Source organism: Maylandia zebra, linkage group LG22 (genome assembly GCF_041146795.1).
Source record: "Maylandia zebra isolate NMK-2024a linkage group LG22, Mzebra_GT3a, whole genome shotgun sequence".
Taxonomy (NCBI): Eukaryota; Metazoa; Chordata; class Actinopteri; order Cichliformes; family Cichlidae; genus Maylandia; species Maylandia zebra.
In genome coordinates, this window is record NC_135187.1 from 35,712,492 (window position 1) to 35,737,896 (window position 25,405).

Here is a 25,405-nt window from a genome sequence, read left to right on the forward strand (position 1 = left end):
GTATCAGAAAAAAAATTGTCAGGTGTCAGAAAAAAAATTGTCAGGTGTCAGTTGTCAAAAAAAAAAAAAGTCAGGTATCAGACAAAAAATTGTCAGGTGTCAGAAAAAAAATTGTCAGGTGTCAGTTGTCAAAAAAAAAAAGTCAGGTATCAGAAAAAAAATTGTCAGGTGTCAGAAAAAAAAATTGTCAGGTGTCAGAAAAAAAATTGTCAGGTGTCAGAAAAAAAATTGTCAGGTGTCAGTTGTCAAAAAAAAAAAAAAGTCAGGTATCAGAAAAAAAATTGTCAGGTGTCAGAAAAAAAATTGTCAGGTGTCAGAAAAAAAGTTGTCAGGTGTCAGACAAAAAAGTTGTCAGGTGTCAGAAAAAAAGTTGTCAGGTATCAGAAAAAAAATTGTCAGGTGTCAGAAAAAAAATTGTCAGGTGTCAGTTGTCAAAAAAAAAAAAGTCAGGTATCAGAAAAAAAATTGTCAGGTGTCAGAAAAAAAATTGTCAGGTGTCAGAAAAATAAATGTCAGGTATCAGAAAAAAAATTGTCAGGTGTCAGAAAAAAAGTTGTCAGGTGTCAGAAAAAAAATTGTCAGGTGTCAGACAAAAAAGTTGTCAGTTGTCAAAAAAAAAATTGTCAGGTATCAGAACACAAGGTACCAGAGAGAAAATCTTCCTGCAGGTGGCGCTGTTGTCATGTCCCACCCGAATTGATTTCCAAATATGTCATCAACGTGTGACCGTGGGAGAGCGTAAGGTCATTGACCTCACCGGAGTTTTACCGTGGTTCAGGCTCCTAACGACACAAGGTAAGTTTAACTTTTTCTCCCTTTTGTTCATATTTTTGCCACAGTTGTGTTATATTAAGTTGCAGTTATGTTGTGAAAGTTACATATCAGAGACGGAAAGCCAGTTTTGTACGAAACCAAATCAGTACTATTTTTGTCTGGCTAATTCATTCTAGCTAGCGACAGTGGTGAAACGTGATTCAAATTTAAACTGTTCAGTAATTGTTTTGTATACATTTCAGCAAATGGACAAGCTGAAAGCTCACGAGCAGCCTGCATCCTTTCTGTCGCTCTTTTTCTTTATTTCTCTTTTCTATATTGCTACTGTCGGGATATTTTTTGATCCCGATATGTTTTTTTCTGTTGTTGTTTTTAGACTTTGCTGCAATATGTCATCTGACGATGATGAAAGGAGTATCCGACTCTGGCTGGTTCCCATGACTGTACCAAAAATACTTTTTTTTTTTTATTAAAAAAAGAGCATTAAAAATAAATGACTAAAGTACAACTTATTTATTAACTACTGTTCACCTCTTTCATATCAAAGAAGTGTATTTTTTGCTACACATGTTTTATTTGTGGGCACTGAATAGACGATGCTTTTAGTGTAATTGCCACATAAAAAGATTTAGTACTTTACTGGTTAATTACTTATGTTCAGTGTAAGAGGTGGGTGATCAATTAGACTGTTGTTGTTACACTTAACCTTTCAAGATATGATGATAATAACATTGTTCAACAAAGGCTTAAAACAAAAGGAAATCAGCTGTGCACTGAATTCATATGGGCATAAAATAAGGTAAGTCTGCATTTCAACAGTTTCCGTGACAACTCTCTAAAATGACAAAACATGCAGTTTGCATTTAATATAATGTAAGTCTGTGTTGTCTTTTAACAGTGAGAGGCATCTGAGACGAGTTTTAAAACTTCTAGGGTTGAAGCGAAGATGCCCCCAACGACCTTTTACTGAAATCCACAAAGCTGTGGAGGTAAGCGTTAAAACATCAGTGCAAAAAATATATATTTTCCTGAAGTCTGTGTCATGAGCTATTGTAGAAACAATAAATGTTATTTTCTGTAGTGATTTAAAAAAAACAAACATTCAATTGTCTGTTTGTTTGTTTTTTAGAGTGAGATGAAACAGTGGTCTCCTGAACAAGGAATCAGGGCAATGGTAAAGCGGGTAAGGGATGTCAGAGGAGTGCGGCCTTGTTACAGGTTGGTTAAATAGTGTGTATATGATCAAGTGTTCTCTTGTTTTACTGTTGAGCTCAGAGTAAAATCTATTGTTACTGTAGAGACGATGTTGCTAATATAATGAGGTATATGGATGCAAGTGGTCTTCAGAGGAGATCTCCTGGAAAGAAGAAAATTCCCCGTCGGAATTACATCAGCCGTGGTCCAAATGACACACGGCACATTGATGGTATTTATTTTATCTTTTCAATTAACCTTCCAAACATGTTTTGATGGTACTTCTGTTGAAACAAATTGTAATTATTATTTGTTGTTTCATATAGGCAATGATAAACTGAAGTTCTTTGGAATGTGGATACATTTGGGGATTGATGGGTAGGTTTGAATATGGCATTCGCTACTTAATTTATTATATTCAGTGATAGTACAAAGTTGCTTCAAGATAAGGATGTGCGGTAAACTGAGGTGTTATCTCTCCTGAGTAGTCTAGGGCAGGGATGGGCAAGTCCAGGCCTCGAGGGCCGGTGTCCTGCAGGTTTTAGATGTGTCCTTGATCCACAGCTGATTCAAATGGCTAAATTACCCTCACAACATGTTTTGTAGTTCTCCAGAGGCCTGGTAATGAACTAATCATTTTATTCAAGTGTGTTTACCCAGTGTGATATCTAAAACATGCAGGACACTGGCCCTCGAGGTCTGGATTTGGCCAAGCCTGGTCTAAGGGACCAAGATAAAGTATGAATAGTGAAGGAGGATTCAAGATGGCGGTTTTTAAAAGGCTTATTTCCTGCTAGTCTTAAAGTTCCATTTCAGACTGACAGTTAATTTCAGGGAGGGCCAAGACCAACACAACAAACAAAACATCCCTGATATAAAGTAAATAGAATTTAACTCCAAAGAAAATAAAATGTACAATTTACGATAACCTACCTAACCAACACATAAACAGGAGAATACAAGGGATTACAAAACAAAAGGCAGCTCTCCCCTCGCGTCAGTCTGAACACAGTCAAGAGTCACATTCAATTCCAAAGGCATGTAAGCCTACACAACTATGGCAGTCAAAATGGCCGGAGGAACCAGAAACAACGCCTAGACATAATACAATGGAAAACCAGCATACTCTTGGGGAATGTAACAAAAACCAAACATAGTGCCAAAACATGATTAAATCATATGTACAAGTGGCCACTTTTCTGTTTCTTTCTTTTCAGATTTTCCAGGAAGGTTCTATGGCTAAAGGTGGGCACATCCAACCGCAAGCAAAACTTTGTGGCCAGATACTTGTTTGAGGCTGTTCAAGAACAGGGTGGTATGCAATATACTAAAAAATGGGGGGTTAAAAAAGATTACATTTTGTTAATAAATTTATTTTTTCATCATTCACTAATTATCTTCAGTTTGTGCCTTTAGGCTGTCCTCAAATGATTCGGGGGGACAGAGGAAAGGAGAACCTTGTTGTGGGTCAAATGCAGATGGCATTTCACATGCGAGATCTTGGGAATCAGGCATGGAGGTGCTTCAGAATGGGGACATCAGTGCACAACCAGGTATGTCTTTAAGCTGGTAAATGACTATTTCTAAAGTAACAACCTGACAACAAAACTGATAATGTCATGTTTCTGTTGTTTAGAGAGCTGAATGTTTCAACAGTATTTTAAAGCGGACATGGATTAAGAAATGGCTGACAACATTTGAGGTAAAGCAAATCTTTCACCTGTAAAACCTATTAACAAAGAGTAGCCATCCAAATTTCGTTAAACATACGATGGATTAGTTTATCTGAAAACACAAGGCCAGAATCTGTGTTTATGTACATCTGTACCTTTTCACTAATGAAATTCTCACCTTCACAACTTATGTCTTTTTCAAAACAACATGCGTAGGCCATGATGGAGTCTGGGATCCTTGAACTGGACAATCCTGTGCACATGTAAGTCAATATTTTTAGACATGAAAAATAATCAAGCAGCAGTATGAAAGTATGTGGTCTAGGAATGCCTTTGTTTTTTGAGTACTGATTAAAATTTAGCTTTTACTTATTCTACCTCAAAGAAGCAGATGAACATATTAATTTTTTAATTCTCCTTTTTCATAGCAACTGCTTGCAGTACTCACACTTGCCACTGCTTCAAAGAGACTTAAAAACGGAGCAAACAGTTTGGAACACCCATGACATCCGCAAGCAACGCAATGCACCTGGTCCATTTGGGAAACCCGACCTTCTGTTTACCTCACCACCTCCTGGTATGTCATTTGAAAGCCTGTGGGGTTTTATTTTTTTGTTTGTTTTTTAACTTTCATTAGTTTACTTTTACTTTGATATAGCACTCTTCACAGGATAAAAACCACAAAGTGGCTTCACAATAATATAAAACAGATAAACATAAAACAGCACAATCGAACATACAGAATAAATGCAATCAAGGAAACGTAATGATGGAGGCAGAGCATTCCATGACCTGGGAGCCACCGCTTTGGAAGATCTCTTGCCTCTGGTCTTCTGGTGGGACTACTAACAGCCATTGATTAGATGATCACAGGCTGGGAGAGGGAGCGTGGGGTTCTATAAGATCAGAAATTAAGGCAGGAGCTTCACGATTCGGAGCATTGAAAGTCATTACTAAAATTTTAAAATGAATTTTCTAAAATATACTGGAAGCCAGTGTAATGAGCGTAAAACTGTTATAATGTGCTTTCTCTTTTGTGTCTTCCGAAGAAGCCTACTTGTAGTACAATAAGAGATTTCTGAATTTCTACTGTCAATACTAAAATGGCTTCATATTGACACCTTTAACTAAAAATTTATCTAAATGTTTGAGTGATATTTCCATCTTTAAGTTTCTGTAATAACATCTGTAAACACTGACTGCTTCTTATACAGGTTCTAGAACAGCTTTGTCATTATTCATTTATTTTTAACATTCAAAGTGAACATCTTTTCAATATTGTCTTTCATTCGCAGGATATGGCAATGTGCTGCACATTGTTGACCCAGACCTTTTAGACTATGCCAAGCAATTAATCTGTGAGAGGGAAGAGCCTTCACTGGTAGCAAACCAGGAATTCAGAGACATGTGCCAGAACATTTTAGAAAACAGCCACACCTGATGGTTGCCTTGCTGCATACCTCATGCTAGTCCAAGAGCTCACAACTGCCATGAACAGAAATGCAGTTCCTACACTTTCTACGTTTGCCGAGGCAAATGACATATACATCTTTCTGAAGAGAGAGAGGATGGAAGGTGCACCAGTAAACATTTCCAATGACCAATAAAATCATACAACAGTGTTTGTTAACATTTATTTATCCTTGTTTAAAATCAACAGGTAATTTGAAAACTGTCTGACCAACAAAATGTACAATAAAATGTTGAAATACAATTGACAAGGTGCCATCTTTCATAATGATTCAGTGTTTCATTTACCACAACTTTTGTTAACAATAATGTAGAACATAATTCACATTGAAAGACTTTTGAACTGCAGACTGTAGCAACATTACCACTTGTAGCCATATCAGCTCGTAAGATCAAGGCCTGACTTGAGAAACTTAACAACATCAGATGCGGAAGGCCTTGAGTCTGGGTCATAGCTCACCAAACCACCAAGAAAACTGTTTTTGTCACTGAGATGTGATAGGGCATGTGGTGGGGTTGTGGTGGCCATTAGTGCAGCCAGTTCTCTTTGTTTTTTAACCATCCACGGAGCGGAACCCGTCAGGATCTCCAGATATGTGGCTCCGAGGGACCACATGTCTGTCTGGAACGAGGCCTCTTCAAACATCAGTATGCATTCAGGGGCCATGTAAAGATATGTGCCACCAGCTGGACCAGTAGCCTGGGCAGTGAACTTACTCCCTTGACGAAGCATCACAGTGTCTCTTATGTTTGCCATGCCCCAGTCTGTCAGGACTGCCTTCTTAGAAGGGTGGTGAACCTATAAGGTATACATATGAGAACTTACCAGGTTGTCTAAAATTTCACAAATGTTATCAAAAATGTCATTCCAAAGACCACAGCTCATAATTGGGGAAAAAAAAAACCCTCAAAGCTTTTAGCACCCAGATCACCCAATCACTGCAGATTTATTCTGAGATTGTTTATTATACCCAACATTAAAATTAACAGATTGGTTAATGATCCAACCCGGTTTTATAGTCCTGTGCATTTTTTAATCCCCATTCCACTTAAGCAAGTGGTACAGACTAATAAAATAATAGAAACTTTCAGTTTGTAAAGCCTAAACTTACAACATGTTTGGGAATTTTGTAGGTGTGCAAGAACCAACATATTAAAGAAAAATTGGACTATTAAAGAAACAATGTAAGGCTTCTTACTTTAAAAAAAAAATCCTTTATATGAATATGCCAGAAAAGTTTCTCATTGTTCAAATGTAGTGTTTAATAGACTGAAGAGAATAAAGTTAAATAAATAATATACTATTTTTATTTTGATCTTCAAAAACAAAGTGGAGAAAAAGAAAAATACAATATGGCTTACCATGACATTTGCTGGCTTTATATCCTGGTGAATGATTCTCTGTGCATGGATGTACTCTACTGCCATGGATAAGTCCAGTGATATGAAACCGGCATCATCCCCTTCAAGCTATCAAGACAATATATAATATTAATAAAACAATGCATAGCCAGGTGTGACAATCTAACATGTCTACCACTGGAAATGTATTACTTCAAATAGGATTAGTATTCAAATGCAACTGCTCGTAAGCTTTCAGCTTGTCCATTTGCTGAAATGTATACAAAACAATTACTGAACAGTTTAAATTTGAATCACGTTTCACCACTGTCGCTAGCTAGAATGAATTAGCCAGACAAAAATAGTACTGATTTGGTTTCGTACAAAACTGGCTTTCCGTCTCTGATATGTAACTTTCACAACATAACTGCAACTTAATATAACACAACTGTGGCAAAAATATGAACAAAAGGGAGAAAAAGTTAAACTTACCTTGTGTCGTTAGGAGCCTGAACCACGGTAAAACTCCGGTGAGGTCAATGACCTTACGCTCTCCCACGGTAACACGTTGATGACATATTTGGAAATCAATTCGGGTGGGACATGACAACAGCGCCACCTGCAGGAAGATTTTCTCTCTGGTACCTTGTGTTCTGACACCTGACAACTTTTTTTCTGACACCTGACAATTTTTTTTCTGACACCTGACAACTTTTTTTCTGACACCTGACAATTTTTTTTCTGATACCTGACAATTTTTTTTTTGACAACTGACACCTGACAATTTTTTGTCTGACACCTGACAATTTTTTGTCTGATACCTGACTTTTTTTTTTTTTTGACAACTGACACCTGACAATTTTTTTTCTGACACCTGACAATTTTTTTTCTGATACCTGACAATTTTTTTTTTGACAACTGACACCTGACAATTTTTTGTCTGATACCTGACGATGTCCTAAAATGTACACCGTACCTCAGTTTACCTGCATGCATTCTCCTCCTCATCTGTCAGCTGTTTAACACCTGCTGCTAATTCAAGAAACACGCCTAGTTACCTGGTGATAGTCACAGTTTAACTGGGCAGCCGGTGCTCGATATAACGCAATGTCAGCGCATTTTTCTGCACAAGATAAGTAAATATAGTGTTTTCCCCGAGCGCAGAGCTGCTGGAGCTTGTTTCCTTACAGAGCACTTTATAGGCGAGCCAGCTTTATCAGCGGCTGATGTCCAATCACCGGCACACAGCTTTGAAACCTCAGCTGAGTTTTAGCTCTCAGTGGTTAAACGCTGGATTTCATTTAAGGCAGACTGAGTCTATGTTTGACGTTTTTTATATCTAATCTTCCTTTTCAAACATTTAAACAGCAGCGAGTCTGCAGCTGAGGGAACACAAACTCAAACTGTCCGAACAGGTTTGTTAATTTGGTGATTTATTAAATGTATAACTGTTATTCTAATCTGCTGCTGAGTCTCTTACACTTTTCTTTATGCTGTATATTTTCACGTCTTTGGAATAGTTGGCAGTTAGATAGTCAGCTGGGAAACTGTGTTAACTCATGGAGCTGAGGATATCGTGGATATGCTGACCTCGCTCCGTGGTGTACAGGGCCGTTTACCCTCATGATTAATATTCACAATAAAAATATTAGCCGAACATCATGAAGTCTGTATGTGTTTCATAGTGTCGAACAACCTTTGTACAGTTAAAGCCAGCAGTTACTACATGACAGAAACACCAACGTTATCTCTTTTATGCGTTTATACACAGGTCACGCTGATTACTGAACAAAAACCCAAAGATCAGATGTTAAACAGATTTATTTGCTCTCTCTCCTCCTTAAGCATGTTTTAATGTTAGTTATAATTCAGAATTGGCGACTGAAACACGTAGGACACATAAGAACATCAGGAAATAAAACACCGATAAATATAACCTCAGTAAAAGAAGTCAGCGGGGGTTACTACAGCTGTGTACCGGGGCCTGCGCTTTGTCGGTGGGATTGCTTGCGAGGCGAGCGGGTCTATCCCACGCTTTGCCGTGAGACTGGGCAGACATCTCCGAAATCATCGAAACACTTTTGCAAAGAGGCTGTATCTTGACAAACCGACCAGACACATGAAGATTAAACCACTACATTCTCCTCTAAAAAAATATTAAAACGGTATTTGGTGACACACAAACAGGGTTTTTCAAAGCTCAGTTCTGTTAGCTTCCACATGCCGGTTGTTGTGTGCTAGAAACAATGGCCACCAGGCCAAAGCAATGGTTTTGACTCGATCAGCGTTAACCCCGCCCCCTGAGTTTGATGGGTGAGGCTGACAGATAAAATTATTTCATGGTGAGACCCGAAGGAGTCAACTGTGCCAAAATGAAATAAATAAATATATCATTAAATAATTAATTAAATGTGTCAATAATCAATTAAATGTGTCAATAATTAATTAATTAAACGTGTCAATAATTAATTAAAATGTGAAATACATAAATAATTAATTAATTACATGTGTCATAACTATTTATTTAATTAATTAATTCCAATTTTAATTAATTATTGCCACATTTAATTAATTATTTAATGGTGTATTTAATTAATTCATTATGGCAGTCCTGGCACTCCATAATAGCCAACCACTAAGGAATGGAATTATTCAGTGGGGACCAGAAAGAGAGAAATTCATCCAGTTGGTTTCTGGAAGAGGCAGACTAATGTGATCAAGAAGTAAATTTATATGGTGACTGATACATAAGCTGCTTTCAATTTCCAGTTTACGAGAATAGTTTTCTTGGCAATCTTCCGGTATGAAGGATTTCATTTGCTGATATTGTCATGGGCAGACGCATGTAGATGTAGGACTCTCTGATGAATGCAGTGCATTTATTTAGAGTGAGGTAAATAGTACACAACAATAAATCCCTGTGCTCACAGTGTCTTCGTGGCCTGTCTTCTCCCAGTGTCCGTAGTCCATGTCTCTGCTCCCTAGTGTCTGTGTACCCCATGCTCGCTGCCCTCTCGTTTCGGCACTCCTGCTGGGAAATTGCAGAGGCAGCCGTTAGTACATTCCCAATGCGACAGACTCACACTCACTGACTGACTCACACACACACACACACACACACACACACACACACACACACACACACACACACACACACACACACCAGTAAAAGGGAAAACAAGGGACAACAATACAATACATGGACATGGCAGGTCACCTTGCAAGGACCACTAAGCCAAACCCATCAATATATAAACAGTCCATAACTACTCATGGACCCTGGGTCCTTGACAGACAGAAAATGAAATTAAAGAAATGTAGTTCTTCAGATGAAATAAACTTTCCATCTTGTATAATATGTTCTAGAATTTGTATCCCTTTCACATGCCACAATGAAAAACTTTGTATTTTCTTTTTCTGATAAATATCTGGATTATTCCAAATGGGTGTAAGTTTACATGGGATAAGTGAAGACTTGGCTATTCATACTGGAGCTGAGAAAGGCAGATTTTTACCTTTCCACAGAATGCTTGTTAGCTAGCTCCTGTCTAATAAGCTTGGTTTAATGCATTTTGGATTAAATAAGTAAACTTAAATAAGTAAACAGTAAACTTTAATATTGAGGTTTCCATTCTCAAAAATGCACGTGCATGTTCCAGAAATGGTAAACCTCAACACTGAAGTTTACCGGAAGCTCACACACACAGACCAGTACCTCCTCTTTGACTCCCACCACGCTCTGGAACACAAACTTGGAGTAATTAGGACTCTACAACACCTGGAAGAAAACTTTCCCTCCAAGGCAGATGGGATAGCAAAGTAACACATAGATGTACAGCAAGCTCTCAAAACAGAATAACAAATGGAACAGCGCTGTCATCGTTTATGAAGCAGGTTTATCAGAGAAACTTAGGAGAGTTTTCTCCAAGCATGAAATCCCAGTGTACTTCAGACTCAGCCACACACTCAGACAAAAACTGGTTCATCCAAAAGACAAACTGAACAACGTAGTGTAACATTGGAGAAACCAAACAACCACTCATAAACGCCACAACATGGAAGAGCCATCACGACAGGACAAGACTCGGCTGTCCATCTGCATCTAAAGGTCAAAGGTCACTCTTTCAAGGATGCCAGTGTTTGCATTTTGGACAAAGAAGACAGATGGTTTGAAAGAGCCCATTGATCTCCACTGTGAACGACCGTTCTTGAGCAGAGGGGGTGTCTTACAACACCATCTATAATCCAGTTTTCACATCCCTCCCCAGACACCTTATCGCTGACTCACATCTGCCAGTTATTAAGTCACCCTAATAAGTCACATGATAGGGTGAGGCAAGGTCCCACAATGGTTTTGACCTGAAACCTCTGCTGACAATGACTCACACCCGTTTTCACACCTTGGCTCATGTGATTATGCAGATGATCAATAGTGGGTCGAAGACCCTCTTATGGGACAACTCCGAATAGGGCTTAAAATCTAGGACTCTCCACAGACTGGTCATAGAACTGAAGCTTCTTGTATGAGAGGATGAAAGTTTCTTCAGATGCTTTTCTTTTTTATGCTCCTTAGACTGCAATGACCTGGATGACTGAGAACCTACACAGATGATCTGAGAAAGGATTCATGTTTAGCGCTTTCGTTTTCCAACAGTGGTTTTATAATTTGTTCCTTTGTGCTCCTGAGTTTCATTATTAGGTGCCTTAGACCTTTGTCTAGCTTTTGTTTATAGACCTGTTTGTTAGTTACCTTTTGTGAAGAAGTTCTACAAGCTATTGAATCATCGCGTGTAATTAGTTCTTCACAGGACTGTATAGTGTAATGTGAAAGCCTTCTTTTTCACAAGTAAGGAGACAAAAAAGAAGACAGTGTAATACATAGAACATTTTACCCAAATATTTAAGATGAATCAATATCTGAATAAATAAAGTATTTTCAGTTATGGTGTTTAAACTCTTAGACTCCACATTTCATGGGGACACTGATCACAGGAAACGGAGACAGACTGGACACAAAGGGGAACAATCAGAAACGAAGCAGAAAAATCAAGGAGTATGAATAAAAAAGGCACTAAAAAAATAACATACCCAGGAACATAATTATCTTACATTTTCAAAGAAATCAACAAGTCCAAAATAAAACTCAAAAACTGGGTTTCCTGGCAGTAGGTTTTATTGAGTTACTAATAATTTGTCAGGAAAGAAAAAACCTTCATTTCAAATAAAAGATACCTTGATTGGGTTTTCATTTAAGCTTTGTTAAGAGGAAAGAAATTAAGATTGATCACACTGGACAGATGGGCAGCCTGTGTGTGAAAGAGTGGAAGACAAGGGATGGATGGATTCAGAGATCCTGACAGTACAGGTACATCAACATTTTCCTCTTTGACCTAGATCCTAGAGTGCCCTAATTAAGGGTAATAAAGGAGAATATACAGCACTATACATGTTTATGAGTAGTTATGGAGGTGAAAGAATGCAGACAGTGGCTGATAAATCCCAAAGTTAGGTGTTGTTATGATCAACAAGAGTGACATGATGAACAGGGGTGAAGTCAGTCTAAACAGCATTTAATATAAACTTCATTGATACATTAGTTATAAAACAAGTTCCTGAGATTATAGTAAAACCTTCGATGTATACAAGCAATCAATCTTTAAAAAAATGAGTTTTTCCTAATAATATAAAATTAGCGAAGGCAATTCCAATCTTAAACATTGACATGAGCATTGCATTTACAGGCATATTTCCCTTTTCAAAGATATTAGAGAAGTTTTTTAAGGAACAATTACATCTCTGTATTGATATAAAATATTGGATGAGCATCAGAATTGTTTTGGGAGAAACAGAATTATTACTTTTGCCGTGATAACGAAGTTTAAAGAAATAACTGAAATCATTGAATTGATTGAATTAATTAAGTCATTGAAAATGATGAGTGCTCTGTTTGTATTTATGTTGACCTACAGAAAGCATTTGGTATAGACAGATATTAAAGAGGTTAGAGTCACATGGAATAAGACCTACAAACTATACTTGGTTGACAAGATATGTAAAAAAAATAGACAACAATGTGTACAAAGTAACAACACTGTGTGAATTTAGAATATTTCAGTGTGACGGTTACTCAAGGATCTGTGATTGGTCCAAAAGTCTGTATTGTATGGAACTGAAAAGGAGTTGGAAATTCAATATAAAGAAAACTACATTCATCACTTTTAAAAATATAAAATATCATAAAAAAAATATAAAATAAAAGATTTGTCATGCTAAAATTAAAATGTAAGCTTATGACGTAAAATGTTTAGGTGTTATGACATGATCATACATGAATATATCATATTATCCCTCTGGGGTCAACCATTTAAGATGACATAGCGACAAGACGCAGTTGTTGATAGGCCACATAAAACCAGAGTTAAAATTTTAAAATAGGGCAACCGATGGCATTTGGTTGTTTAGGAAGAAGGTACAGTTTTGGGAGTGACAGCAGCGAGAGAGCGAGTGAGCAGGGATGGATAGGGATGGTGGAAAGGGATGATGAGCTGCTAGACTTCATCAGAGAGGACATGAGGCAGCGACGAGAGGCTGAGGAGACGAGAGCAGAGGAGAGCAGGGAAAGAACGGACAGATTATGGTCAGTTCTTGAAAGATTAGTTCCCAAATGAGAAATGGCATATGAATTTTTTAATGTATTTGTTGCTTTGTTATAATTGTTAATTGTTAGTTTGTTTTATGAATAAATTGATTAAAACAAACATTAATTGTCATTAACTGATTTTGTTCAGGTTTTTTTACATGTATTAACATAAAGCTACCTTGAAAACTTCAAAAGATGGCTGAAGTCTGTGGTGTAGGGGGTGTTGCTGATCACCTTGTCAGACACACAATGTTGAAGACGCACATATTGTGGTTATTCTGTCATGTAATCAACAATCCAGGACACAAGAGAGGCATCCACCTGCATTACTGTCAGCTTATCACCCAGGAGGGTCGGCCTGATGGTATTGAATGCGCTGGAAAAGTTGAAAAACATGACTGTCAAAGTGCTTGCCGCCTCGTCCAAATGGGCGTGGACATGATTGAGCAGGTACATGTTGGAGCACTCAGCTCCGAGGCGGGGCTAACAAGCGAACTGAAGGGGATCCTGATGTCTCCCACATTGGATGAGTGATGAAACTTTTCTCCCACTGAAAACGCTACATCCACTACATAGGCTGGGCACATAAAATGACAAATGTGGACATGTGCTGTTTGAAATAAAAGGTAGTGGATCTTTGCTGTAAGTTCCTGCATTTCTGCTATCTCGTCAATGGGATCGGTCACTCACATGAAACTTGGAAAAATGTCGCCATCTACAGGAATAATTCTCATAGCACAAAGAGAGTGGCACTGGGAGGATAAGGTACCCAGGAATTATTTAGTGAATGACTTTTTGTACAGCCTGAAATGCATCATCATAAAACGCTTTTTTTTTTTCTTTTCTTTTTTTAGGACAGTGCATGTTAATGAACATACATGTAAAAAAAAAAAAAACATTACATGAATGTAAACATAACAGATTATAGCCAAAGGCTAATTTCCATCTGTTGTCCAAAAAACTTATTAAAAATGGACAAATAATTCATTAAAAAAAAGTTCATAATTCATACATAATAAGAACTCCATCACCAAACTCACACATACATACATTCTATTCCCAAGTAAAACATTGAAACTATACAACTTATACATGAATTTCACCAGAGAAACACACACACACACACACACACACACACACACATATGAAGAGAGAGAGAGTATGCATTGTATGCAAACAGCTATCAAACAGCCATCATAATTCGTCATACAATGAGAACAGGACAAATCTACAACTGACAATGACTACTTAATATTAAAATCTGTAACATAATGTATTGTTTGGAGTTTAGTCTGTTACTGTTATTATTTTTACCATTTCTCTTTGGAGCAACTGTAACTCACATAATTTCCTTCGGGATTAATAAAGTATTCTGATTCTGATTGTTTCAGGATGACCTGCCATCATCCAATCACACATCTGCTTACCTGTAGCTCGTTTCTCCTCCTCTTCTTTTCTCTTTTTTCTAAACTGAGCACCTGATGGCTTTGAACTTTTCTTGTCCATCTTGGTTTTAATTTTGCACTCCAGTATGAACACAAATTCCCCAACTCGAGGATCACCACAACTTAACCTAATAGACCTACACCTTAGTTCACAGATTCACTTTGTCTAAGGTGTATTTCTGGGATTTCGCACAACCCAAATCATGAATGGACTTGGATTTACATCATTTTGAATGAAATGTGCTCTATTTGGAAGCAGCCGGCCCCTCCCCTTTTGACGGGTTGTGTGTGAGACTTTAAATCATCAACTGTAAATTATAAATTTTAAACTGTTATTGATCCTTTACCCCGAGTCCTAAAGTGTGTATTTATTTTCTTACTCTTCTTATATTTATTGTTTGTTTACTTGCACTGCTGTAACTGGAGCCTCGTCATCTCGTCTCTCTATATACTGGACTGTAGCGGAGATGACAATAAACTTTACTTTGACTTCAGCAGCGAGCAGGCGCACCGAGGGCTCTCGCGCTCACTTTTCGCGTATAGAACTTCAAAAAAACATCGATGCAAATTATAAGTCTGTATCATGATGTCTGGTGTTTTCCTGTTTGTTGTTTTGTTTCATTTTGTTTTATTTTGCGGGTTGGTTATTAGATGCTGCTCCAGCCAGTCAGAGAATCCCCCGCCGCCCCGCCCTCTCCTCCCTGTGCAGCAAGCAGCAGACGCACCTCGCAAACGGAGGGCGCCCTTACTCCCAGCAAATGGGCGATAGAAAACCTATCTGCCTATGACATTCCCAATATGCGCTGGCTGATGTCGGGGCAGCATGAATACGAGCAATTTTATTTATTTATTTATTTTTTTGCCGATGCCCGTGAATCCGCCCCCCACCACAATGCCACCCCGGGCAACCGCCCGTGTCGCTACTGAGTCTCCATCTTGACTCTGACTATAGCGATGCTGTGAACTGTCAGTTTCCTTGCTTTGCAAACATTTACTGCAAGTTACACATTTTTCAATGATAAATCATTTGTCACACAGACTGGAAAATGTTTGTCACAGTCGAATCTTGGAGAGTATGTGAATATATGAGGCTGAAATTCCTTTTAATCCATTTAGTTAAGTGTTAAATCTGAAAGTAACATTTTAAATGCAGTGACAGTGTGTATTCTTACTATATTTCATGTTGAAATGTGTTCACAGATTGAGCTTTAATCATTTACTGTCTGAAATTCAGAGTCTAAGCTTTAACATATTTTCCACTGAAAATCACCTAAATCAGTCCCAGTTGGTCTGGCTCCGTAACAGACCAGCAAATGTGTCCGACTCTGTGATCCAAATCGGATCACAGAGTCGGACCAGATCAGGCCCAGATCTGGTTTTGCTTTTATTTCTGAGCTCATCACGCCTGGATCTGTTCATAGTGGCTTATTTTACATTTTACAAAAGCTGAGATATTTGTAATAAATTTCCATTTGGTGATACAACCTTATATTCGTTAAATACTTTATTTTAGTAAATGTGAAACAGTGACTGTCAGGGAACCATCATTTATCAGTGAAGGTTGATCACATTAATGTTCCCTTTGTAAGCAATAAAGTTTTTCTGTCTTTAAGCATTTTTATCCAATAATCACCGAAATTATTATTACTGTTATTGTTGTTGTCATTATTATCATTGGAATCATAGAAAAAAATGAAATGGTCATGAAGAGGAACAAGTTTTTTTTATTTATTAACAGACAGACTTGAGGGCAGATCCACTGTGAAGTCTGTTGCTATATCAGAGCTCCATCAGTGTGTTTTCGCTCTTGGTCGCTTACATTTCGTACAAAAGCTCCCAAGGAGGGAGCGTGAGGGAGAGCGTTGGGGCCTACATGCCAAAATAACCAAATGTAAGATCAGATTTCATGCATGTGTTTATCTCTGAAAACAGCGTTACAATTTGAGATAAGTCTGAAGGAAAATCAGTATTTCAATAACTCTTCTAGTCATTAGCCACCCCAGTTACCGTGTTACTGTGCCACAAGTGTGAGTGCACACACGACTTTGTAGTTTTATGCAACATTCACACTTTAATCTAACACAATAACACTTTAATCTACAGATTCAGCAGAGACAAGTTGCTCTCTGTGTGTGCAGTGCCAAGAAAAGAAGCTAATTTTAGTTTACTTCTGCTGTTTCAGTGTTACTGATAAGTGATGTCTCTAAATATTCAGCACGAGGACTGAGTGAATGGTTTTAGGACAGAGTCAAAGTTTTGGCACTGCGCTCACAATTTGGAGCTATCAGTGCAAAGTGCTGATTACTGTTCTAGTAGCAACTGTCACAGCCACATCAGACATAAGACATGATTTTTTTCGTGTTAGATTTCATGCTTTTTGCAGGAAATCATTTGCCACAGAAAGAGAAACTCTTGCATGCTCATACTGTAAAGCCAGCAGCAAAAATACTCCTGTTCACAACTTTCAGTCACAAAGCTAACACTGTGCCTCTTTGGTAAATCCAGCAGGTTTTTAACATTAAAAGAAGGGTTTGTGCTCCTGCAGATGTCAGTAAATTGGGCCCTAAATAACATCTCTCTTGAGGGAACGGATTTGTGTAAGGTTGAGTGATACCTGCTTAATATAGTTGGGTTCACCTCAGCGCACAGCTGGAACCAGTCACCTAGAGAGGCACTGGACTTCCAGTCTGGAGGTGCCCTCGGTGAGAGGCGCAGGGCAGCTTTGGGTATTCTTGTATCCCCTTGGCTTGCTGCATATATGTTGGAGTTTTTCCTGGTGGACCAGAGGGTTGCTTTCCTGCTCTTTCAGATTGGGGAACAGATCCTGAACATCCTTTATGCAGTCACACAAGAGCCCTGAGGCCTCAGGCTCCTAAGGCTATCATAATTGCTCCTTTATGGCTGTCCGAAAACTAGCCTGTCTGGAAACATCGACTGCAGAGTGTCCAGTCTCTGATGAAGTGCACCGTTCAGCTCATCCACATATCTTGTTGCAGCATAGTACGCTATATTTATAGATATAATTTGTAATGACTGCTATTATCTTCATAAGTCTTTATTGAATGGCATGCCACGGGGAAAGCCCTGTGCTAACATTTGAGTCTGAGGTTTTTTTTCTCTTTCTTAGTTCTTAAACTCTCTCACGTGATTGTTGCATCAGTGGCAGAAGAGGTTCATTGTGTCTGTGTCTCTGGTGGAGACCGGTTTGCTGCATAATTTGCACAGTTTTCTGCACCATGTCAGACTTTTCATAACCAAACCATGCCCATGCTACAGAGATAGCCCCTTGTTTAGGAACAAGCTCCCCGATTTGTCTTGGCTGGTGTTTGGCTGTCGTGCCGTGATGACTATTGCAAACCATCATCTAAACCAATGAAAAAATACTGGATTAAACAGTGTGTTTTGCGACAGCACGAAATAAACAATAGAGTATAATATAACATTAATGTTAATGTTGTCATCTGATATATTTCGTCACATTGCACAGCCCAAAGCACCAGGACACCCCAGGTCGCAGGTAGATGATAAGTGCTGTGTCACTGATCACCACCTGGTGGTGAGTTAGATCAGGTGACAGAGGAGGATGCTGGGTAGACCTTACAAAACATATAGTGAGGGTGCGTGCCCGATCTAGGAGATCTTCAACTCTCACCTCCAGCAGAATGCCGAGAGCAAGGGAGCCTGGGACATTGAGTTCCAACTCCATGCCAGAGACAGCTGTAAAGAGCTGCAGCAGCAGGGTGGCTGGTGCCTGTTATGGTGGTCATGGATGAACTTTTTAACCAAAGGAAGGAGAACTGAACATTTTTTTAGTAACATGTGGTTGAGAGCATAGATCTGAATCAAATGGTTCGTCATAATTTCTGGCAGACAGATTTATAAAGGGCGCTTTGAATAAGTCTGATACAATTTTTGGACTGAACAAATTGAACATAAATTCTGATTAGTGTAATTAAATTGGAAGAAAATCTTGTGCCATCTAAAAGCAGAACAATTAAAAAATAGCAAGGCTAAGTCACATGGTATATAAATGCTTCTGCAATGGAATGGAAAGATGCATTGTGATGGTGGATAGTTTAGCCAGGTGGAGGTTTCTAAAGAGGAAATAAAAATGCACCTATAGACTAAGCTTGTGGTCACAGTTTGCTGTTTTCAGTGAAAATAGCATAGCTTACTGTGTCTGCACATAGCTCAGAAAGTACTGAAATTGCGCTCTGTGTGGCGAGGAGAGCAAATCCTCTGCTTTACAAAGCTGCACAAGATCAGTTTTGTACTTTATGTGAGTTGCTTGATAAGAGAAGGGGAAATCACTTTGTAATTATGTTATTACTGACTTGTGGATTAACTGGTAGATGAAATGTCTTAGATGGTGGAGAAATGTTAAGTGGAGACACAGTAGCAGATAAGAAAGAGCTGATAATACAGAATTTAGAAACCACTTGGGTCACACTTTCCATCCGTAAACAGGATGTGGAGAAACACAAAGTGCTAACAAATAAATGCAGCTTCAAGCACAGTCAGTTGTTGCACCACAACCTAGATTATGTTTGCTCTCATCAGGCTGCCCTTTTGCTGCTTATGTTCATTTGGATTGGTCACTGTTGAAATGAACTGGCTGTCTGTGCTCAGACAGCCAGATAGCCTTAAGGTGATCTTAAGGTTATCTGGCCATAAGGTTAAAAAAAACTGCAATAACCCGTAGAAGATCACAATTGCACTTGTAATGATCATGTTCAGAAGGCATGTGTGGACATGCAATTGCCAAGTCATGTAAAAATATGTTATCATCCACAGTGACACCTGGGCGGAGCATGTGCAGCAGGTTCATCTCAAACTTTGCGGAACCGACCAGCCCCTGAACTGATCTCACCCAAAAAGATGCATCAGATCTGGCAGTGCCAGTGACATTAATGCAGGTGAAGAAGGCTCTCCGGTTCAGGGAGCCATCATTCTAATCACAGCTCCCCTAATTCAGTAGCTGCTGGGGCCAGAGAGAAAGAGAATAGGAGGCAGAGCAACTGACAACGAGGCTGATCGATCAGGACATTGTGATAGCATCAGCAGCAGTGACAGCAGGATGTGCAGAAAACCATCTGTAGAGAAAAACTGTTAAAGTGTGAAAAGCAGCCTACACTCGGGTTGTGGCGTGTCATTTCACATTTATCAGTATAAACCTCTCGGCTACAGTCGCACACACCAACACAAATTCCCTGCCCTAATGAGGACGCTCATATGATCTTTCTCTCAGTATTTATGTGTGAACGCAAAGTTCAGGATGCAGTTGTTTCAGACCTGTTTGTTGCCACCGCGTGCTCATCCTTTTGTGCAATAAAAATAAAAGTAATGTTCATATCTATGCTGTAGACTGGGCCACTCTTTTCTTCCTCTGGCACACGAACTGAAATGAGCTGATTGTTGATAAGCAGACAGCTGATAAGCTACACAAGCAGAATAACAATTCCAAGGAATTGAACTTTACCACCGCGTGCTCACCCTTTGCTGTTTAAAAAGGTTACAGCACGTTTTTTACCCTCTTTCTCAAACACCTCTCTTCTCTTCTTTGCATTAAAAGCCACAAAACAAAACACTGTAGTCTGCTCTGACTGGTCTGTCGACGTGATGAAAGAGTTATTGACTGTTAACAAAATGTCAGAAAATCACAAAAAAACTAGATACACAAGAGCATCTTATTGGGTATTTGTAAGTGGTACCACTGCACTGTGCCAACACTACACATATTGGTATCCTACACTGTTGCCAGATGTTGCTGTGAGGCCTTTAAAATAAACATAATCTACTTTGTCTTCAGTTCCTCATATATGCATTGACATTCAAAAACAGGAAATTTGGTATGCTTCAGTCATAGCTTAGACATTTTAGAGTGAGGGTTAGCAGATGTGGCTGTAGTGTGAAAATAATGGCTGACTGTGAGGCCACTGCCTGCATCTGCATTCAGTATCTGCATTCATTTAGGCACCTACTCTGTTTGTTAAAGAATGTGCCAAACTAGCTACTAGCTGGGTATTACGGTACTGTATTACATAGTCACATGGATAAATCATGAGAGAAAAGCCTGGACTACTGACAAACGCAGTGTGTGTGTTCAGGCATTTTGGCTTTGTTAGCTTTTGCTGAAAAGAAAAGGAACAGGAAAAACCCAGAAGTAAGCATACAAACTGAAAAATGCTGGGCCTCTGGGTAAAAGCCAAGCTGGGTTAGTTTGACCGAATATTGGTTCAAAAGTCGTGACTCTGGAGTTCTGTTGGCAATGTGCTGGGTTCTTTAATCAACTCTCCGGCTTAAATAATGAGGTTGGGCAGCTTTGATCAAATTGTTTGTGTTGAATACAAACCTCAGAAGAAGCCATATCATTCTTCAAAAACTGCCATTGTCAACTAGACTGTGACCTGATCAGACATCACTGGACTTCTCTACTATGAAATCAAACATGATAAGTAAAAAGTGAATTCTAAAAGTTTGAAAATCATAAGGTTATTTTTGATAATGCAATTTATTGGTTTATTGTAGAACTTTACCTACTCAAAGGGCATTTAACAGATAACACCAGCTAGCTTCTGATGAGGAAAGCTATAGTTATTTATAGTTACTTTAAAATAAGTTATTGTTTCAAATGAGGCTGAGGTTGCTCTGTTTGACAAACTATTTGTCAATACTGTCTATTCTATGTATCATATGGCAATAAAAGTATTTTTGAGACAATCTGTAAGTAGGAATCCTGTTTTCTGGCCTTATTAGACAGATACAATGAAGACTGACAGGAAAGTGAGAGGGGGAGACATGTCAGACTTGAGCCCAGGCCGACTGCTTTCAGCCATGCAGCATATGGTCGCCTGTCTATCCAACTTAGCTAAACCGGCACCCAGTAAATAGAATCTTAACCTAAATGTTAATGGTAATTTAATATAACCCTTGTGGTGAGATATGAGTTTCGTCCCAATTTTTGGTAACGTCAACTTTAAACAGTGGTCAATTTAGCCCAGTTTTTGGATAATTATCCGAACCCAGTGTGCTGGGTCAAGCCAATAACCCAACCCTATTAAGCTGAAACAACCCAGCGTTGGCTCGGTCCAAATTTGACCAAGCACTGGGTTACAAATTGGGTTATTTTTAACCCAGCATTTTTTAGTGTGTATGTATGTGGCCTCAACCTACTGACAACTGACATCATCACATGGAATCCAGATTAAGGACAGTCACTGCTCATACCAGTCTCAGGACCTTTTGATTGCACCTTCCAGTTTTCAGTTGTTGGGTGCTAAAACTTATTATACTCTCTTATGTTAATTCACTATTATTATCTGTCCCTGTCACTTTGTACTGTCCAGTGAAAGTTTTTTATCCATGTTTTCTACTGAGAAACCTCGTGCAAACACAGCTTTAAACGAGGCTGATCTTTGAAGGATCACAGGTCTGGGGTTTCCCCAGGAGAGGAAGCTGTCATAACCTTTTACAGTTGCACTATTGTAGGGCCCACAAAAAGTTTGTTAAAAGACAGAGACCAAGCTTCCTAAAAGCTAGCATAAGGCACAGTTAGCATTAGTGATGCAGTACTGACACAGTGCACATCATAGCTGGGAACTTTAACCATGCTGACTTAGGGTCAGTGTTCCTCAGATTTGAACAGCATATTAAATGTGCAACAAGGGGGGGATGATACAGTGGATAAAGCCTACAGCAACATCCAAAAAGACTACAGAGCAACCCCTCTAGGTTTGTCAGGCTACATGTCCATGCTGCTGATCCCTGCATACACTCCTGTTACGAGGGGAGCCCCCCCAGCCATAAAGACTGTGAAAACCTGTCCAGAAGGTGCACCACATCAGCTGCAGGACTGTTTAGAAAACACAGAGTGGAGTATGTTTGAACACCAGGAAACCCTGGATGACTAAAGAGGTCCAGGTCCTGCTGAAGCAATGTGATGCCGCTTTCATATCCAGGGACGGTATACAGTACAGTGCAGCCAGATCTGATCTGAAAAGTGGTATCAGAGAGGCCAAAGCAGCGCACAAGAGGGAGATTGAAGAACACTTCAGCAACAACAATTCACAACAGGTATGGCAGGGAGTTCAGCACTTAACCAACTACAAGCCTGGCAATACCATGATGACTGAGGGCAATGCAGCAGTTGTGAAAGAGCTGAACCACTTCTTTGCGCGCTTCAAGGTGAAGGGACCAGAGGCAGCAGCAGCGGAAGTCTCATGGTGCAGGAATATGAGGTGAGGTGCACACAGAGGGCCGTTGGTCCAGATGGAGTGACCGGGAGAGTCCTAAAAGAATGTGCAGACCAGCTGGCTGGGGTCTTCACTAAGATCTTCAAAGCTTCGCTGTCCCAGTCCTGCATCCTTGAACCACTCCAGTTCACTTACAGAGCTAACAGATCAACTGAAGATGCCATTGTTACAACGCTCCACACCACCATCTCTCACCTGGAACAACAGGGGCATTACACAAGGCTGCTCTTTGTTGACTTTAGCTCTGCTTTCAATACGATACTACTCGACAGAGTAACAGTAAAACTGCTGGACTTCCTTCTACCACCTGCTGCTGTATCAGAGACTTTCTTTCAGACCTTGTACAGAGAGTAAGAATGGGTCCTTATCTTTCCTCAGCCGTCACCCTCAACACCGGCTCTCCACAAGGCTGTGTACTGAGTCCCCTACTGGGCACTATGTACACACGTGACTGTGTCAGCATCCACCCAGGCAACCCAGTCATTAAGTTGAGATACCACCGTGGTGGGGCTCATCTCTGGGGGAGACGAGTCAGCATAAAGAGCTGAGGTTCAGAGTAGGACTGGGCGATATAGCAAGTTTTTTAAAAATATCGATATATTTTCATACGAGATATAAGATGTGACAATATCGTTTGTATTGATATAGTCTACGTTACATTACAATTATACTTGTGGAGCCGCAAGTTTGCCTCTCTTTCGTCCACTTTTGTCTTTACACAACGTTACTCGGCCTCGCCTCTCCTTCACTGAACACAACTCCCCCTCCCCCATCGCTTCACCTGCAGGCAACGACAAGATGAACACGGCAAATCTCCGTTAACGAGTTACCGCGCATCGCCCCGTGCGTGGGGCTGGATGGCGTCAACGTGTTAGCGAGCTAACCGCGCTAACGAGCTAACCGTGCTAACGAGCTAACCGTGCTAATGACATGCATGGCCTAAAATCCTTTCATTTTCTCAAAAATCGACAGCGCGCCTTATGTATGAATTCTGGTTGTGCTTAATGACCACGAACCAATTTTATGTGGCACACGGCGCTCAGCAGTCTGTCAATAAATGTTTTAGTTCGACTTTGGTAAACTACGAAGCCGCACCGCTTGATGGATTGTCGGAGCATTACCGTTACCATAGTCTGGAGCCCTGCGGAGTAATGCGTACTCTGTTTCAACGTAATATTACCGTATTGTGTGTGTATAAGGACCATAAATGGCACCTGTTCAGAGTCACGGTTACGAAGCAGACTTCAAACTCCAGGCTGTCAGTCACGCAGTAGAAGTTGGGAACAGAGCAGCTGCGAAATCTGTCTTTGTTATTATGCTCAGCATCTGTTAGTTTACATTTTGACTGCACAGTTGTGAGCTTTTTGTTATGCACAAAACCAACATTGTTTTATTTTATTCATGGAGCATTATTATTTAATAAATGCTGATAATTTATGTTTGAGTAATTTCTTCATGTACATCTATGCTGTATGTTAATAAAAGTGCCTGTGTGACATCTGGGACACAGCTTTGACTAAGAACTCTCTTTTTGTTTTTACCTTATGGCTTAAAAAAAATATCGAGATATATATCGTATATCGCCATCCTGCTAAACGATATATTTTGGGTCATATGGCCCAGCCCTAGTTCAGAGGCTGTTGGATTGGTGTGCAGACAACAACCTGGACCTCAATACCACCAAGACAAAAGAGCTGGTAGTCAACTTCAAAAGGAGGAAGTCTGAGCTGCAACCTGTCAGCACAACGGGGAGTATGTGGAAAGGGTGTTTCAAGTTCCTGGGTGTGCACATAGACACAGACCTCCAAAGGAGCTCAAACACCTCAGCAGTTGTAAAGAAGGCCCAACAGTATCTCCATTTCCTGAGAATCCTCAGAAAAACGGACCTGAAGAGGGAGCTGCTGATTGTCTTCTATCGCTGCTCCACTGAAAGTGTGCGGACATACTGCATCTGTGTGTGGTACTCCAGCTGCACCATGGCACACAAAAAGGCATTTCAGATGGTCATTAATATGGCCCAAAAAATCATTGGACATCCTCTTCCCTCCCTGAAGGACCTGTACAGCACTCGCTGTCTCAAGAGGGCACGCAGCATCCTACGGGACTGCCCACACCCAGGACACTGGGTGTTTAAGCTGCTGCCGTCTGGCAGGAGATTCAGGTTGCTGAGGTCACAAACAGATACAACAGGGCAGGCCTAATCAGTGCTAACAGCTGACCTGACTGGCTACCTGTGTTGTGTCGTGTTGTGTCGTGTCGTGTTGTACGTAGTGCCAACGTGGGACAGTTTTCCAATTTCACTGTACTATTGTAATATGTATGACTGTGCAATGACAATAAAGAGTTATCTATAGTACACCATTTACCCTGGTTAGCAAGAAATTAAATCAATTAAATAGAGCGATGTACTACGAATGAAGTTCAGGTTTTTATTGTATTAACTGGTTAACAAAACCTAAATTCTCAGTCAGAAGTAACTGGTATGACAGCAGCAGTTATCAACTTTGTGCATTGAAATGGGGCGTTTTATGTGTCAATCACACCATAAAAAATATAATAATAAACTGCAACACTGTTGCAAATAAGTTGACAGCTAATACTGTGAACTACACTACA

General features: G+C 39.6%; 1 protein-coding gene and 1 long non-coding RNA gene across 2 annotated transcripts; one reads left to right on the top strand and one right to left on the bottom strand.

Moving 5' to 3' along the window:
• Window positions 1-707: 707 nt before the first annotated feature.
• Window positions 708-5,082, top strand: LOC112430677 (uncharacterized). The gene is made up of 13 exons (XM_076879058.1): window positions 708-795; window positions 1,151-1,188; window positions 1,489-1,573; window positions 1,673-1,763; window positions 1,904-1,992; window positions 2,073-2,200; window positions 2,295-2,346; window positions 3,186-3,283; window positions 3,385-3,521; window positions 3,605-3,670; window positions 3,858-3,904; window positions 4,070-4,218; window positions 4,937-5,082. Exons 2-13 carry the CDS (start codon window positions 1,164-1,166, stop codon window positions 5,080-5,082), a joined length of 1,113 nt encoding a protein of 370 aa, XP_076735173.1. The 5' UTR covers window positions 708-795; window positions 1,151-1,163.
• A 555-nt stretch (window positions 5,083-5,637) lies between these two features.
• Window positions 5,638-7,050, bottom strand: LOC143414644 (uncharacterized). The gene is made up of 3 exons (XR_013095303.1): window positions 6,945-7,050; window positions 6,474-6,581; window positions 5,638-5,910 (listed from the first exon to the last, which is right to left on the bottom strand). It is a non-coding gene; the product is annotated as an uncharacterized LOC143414644 (long non-coding RNA).
• Window positions 7,051-25,405: the final 18,355 nt, after the last annotated feature.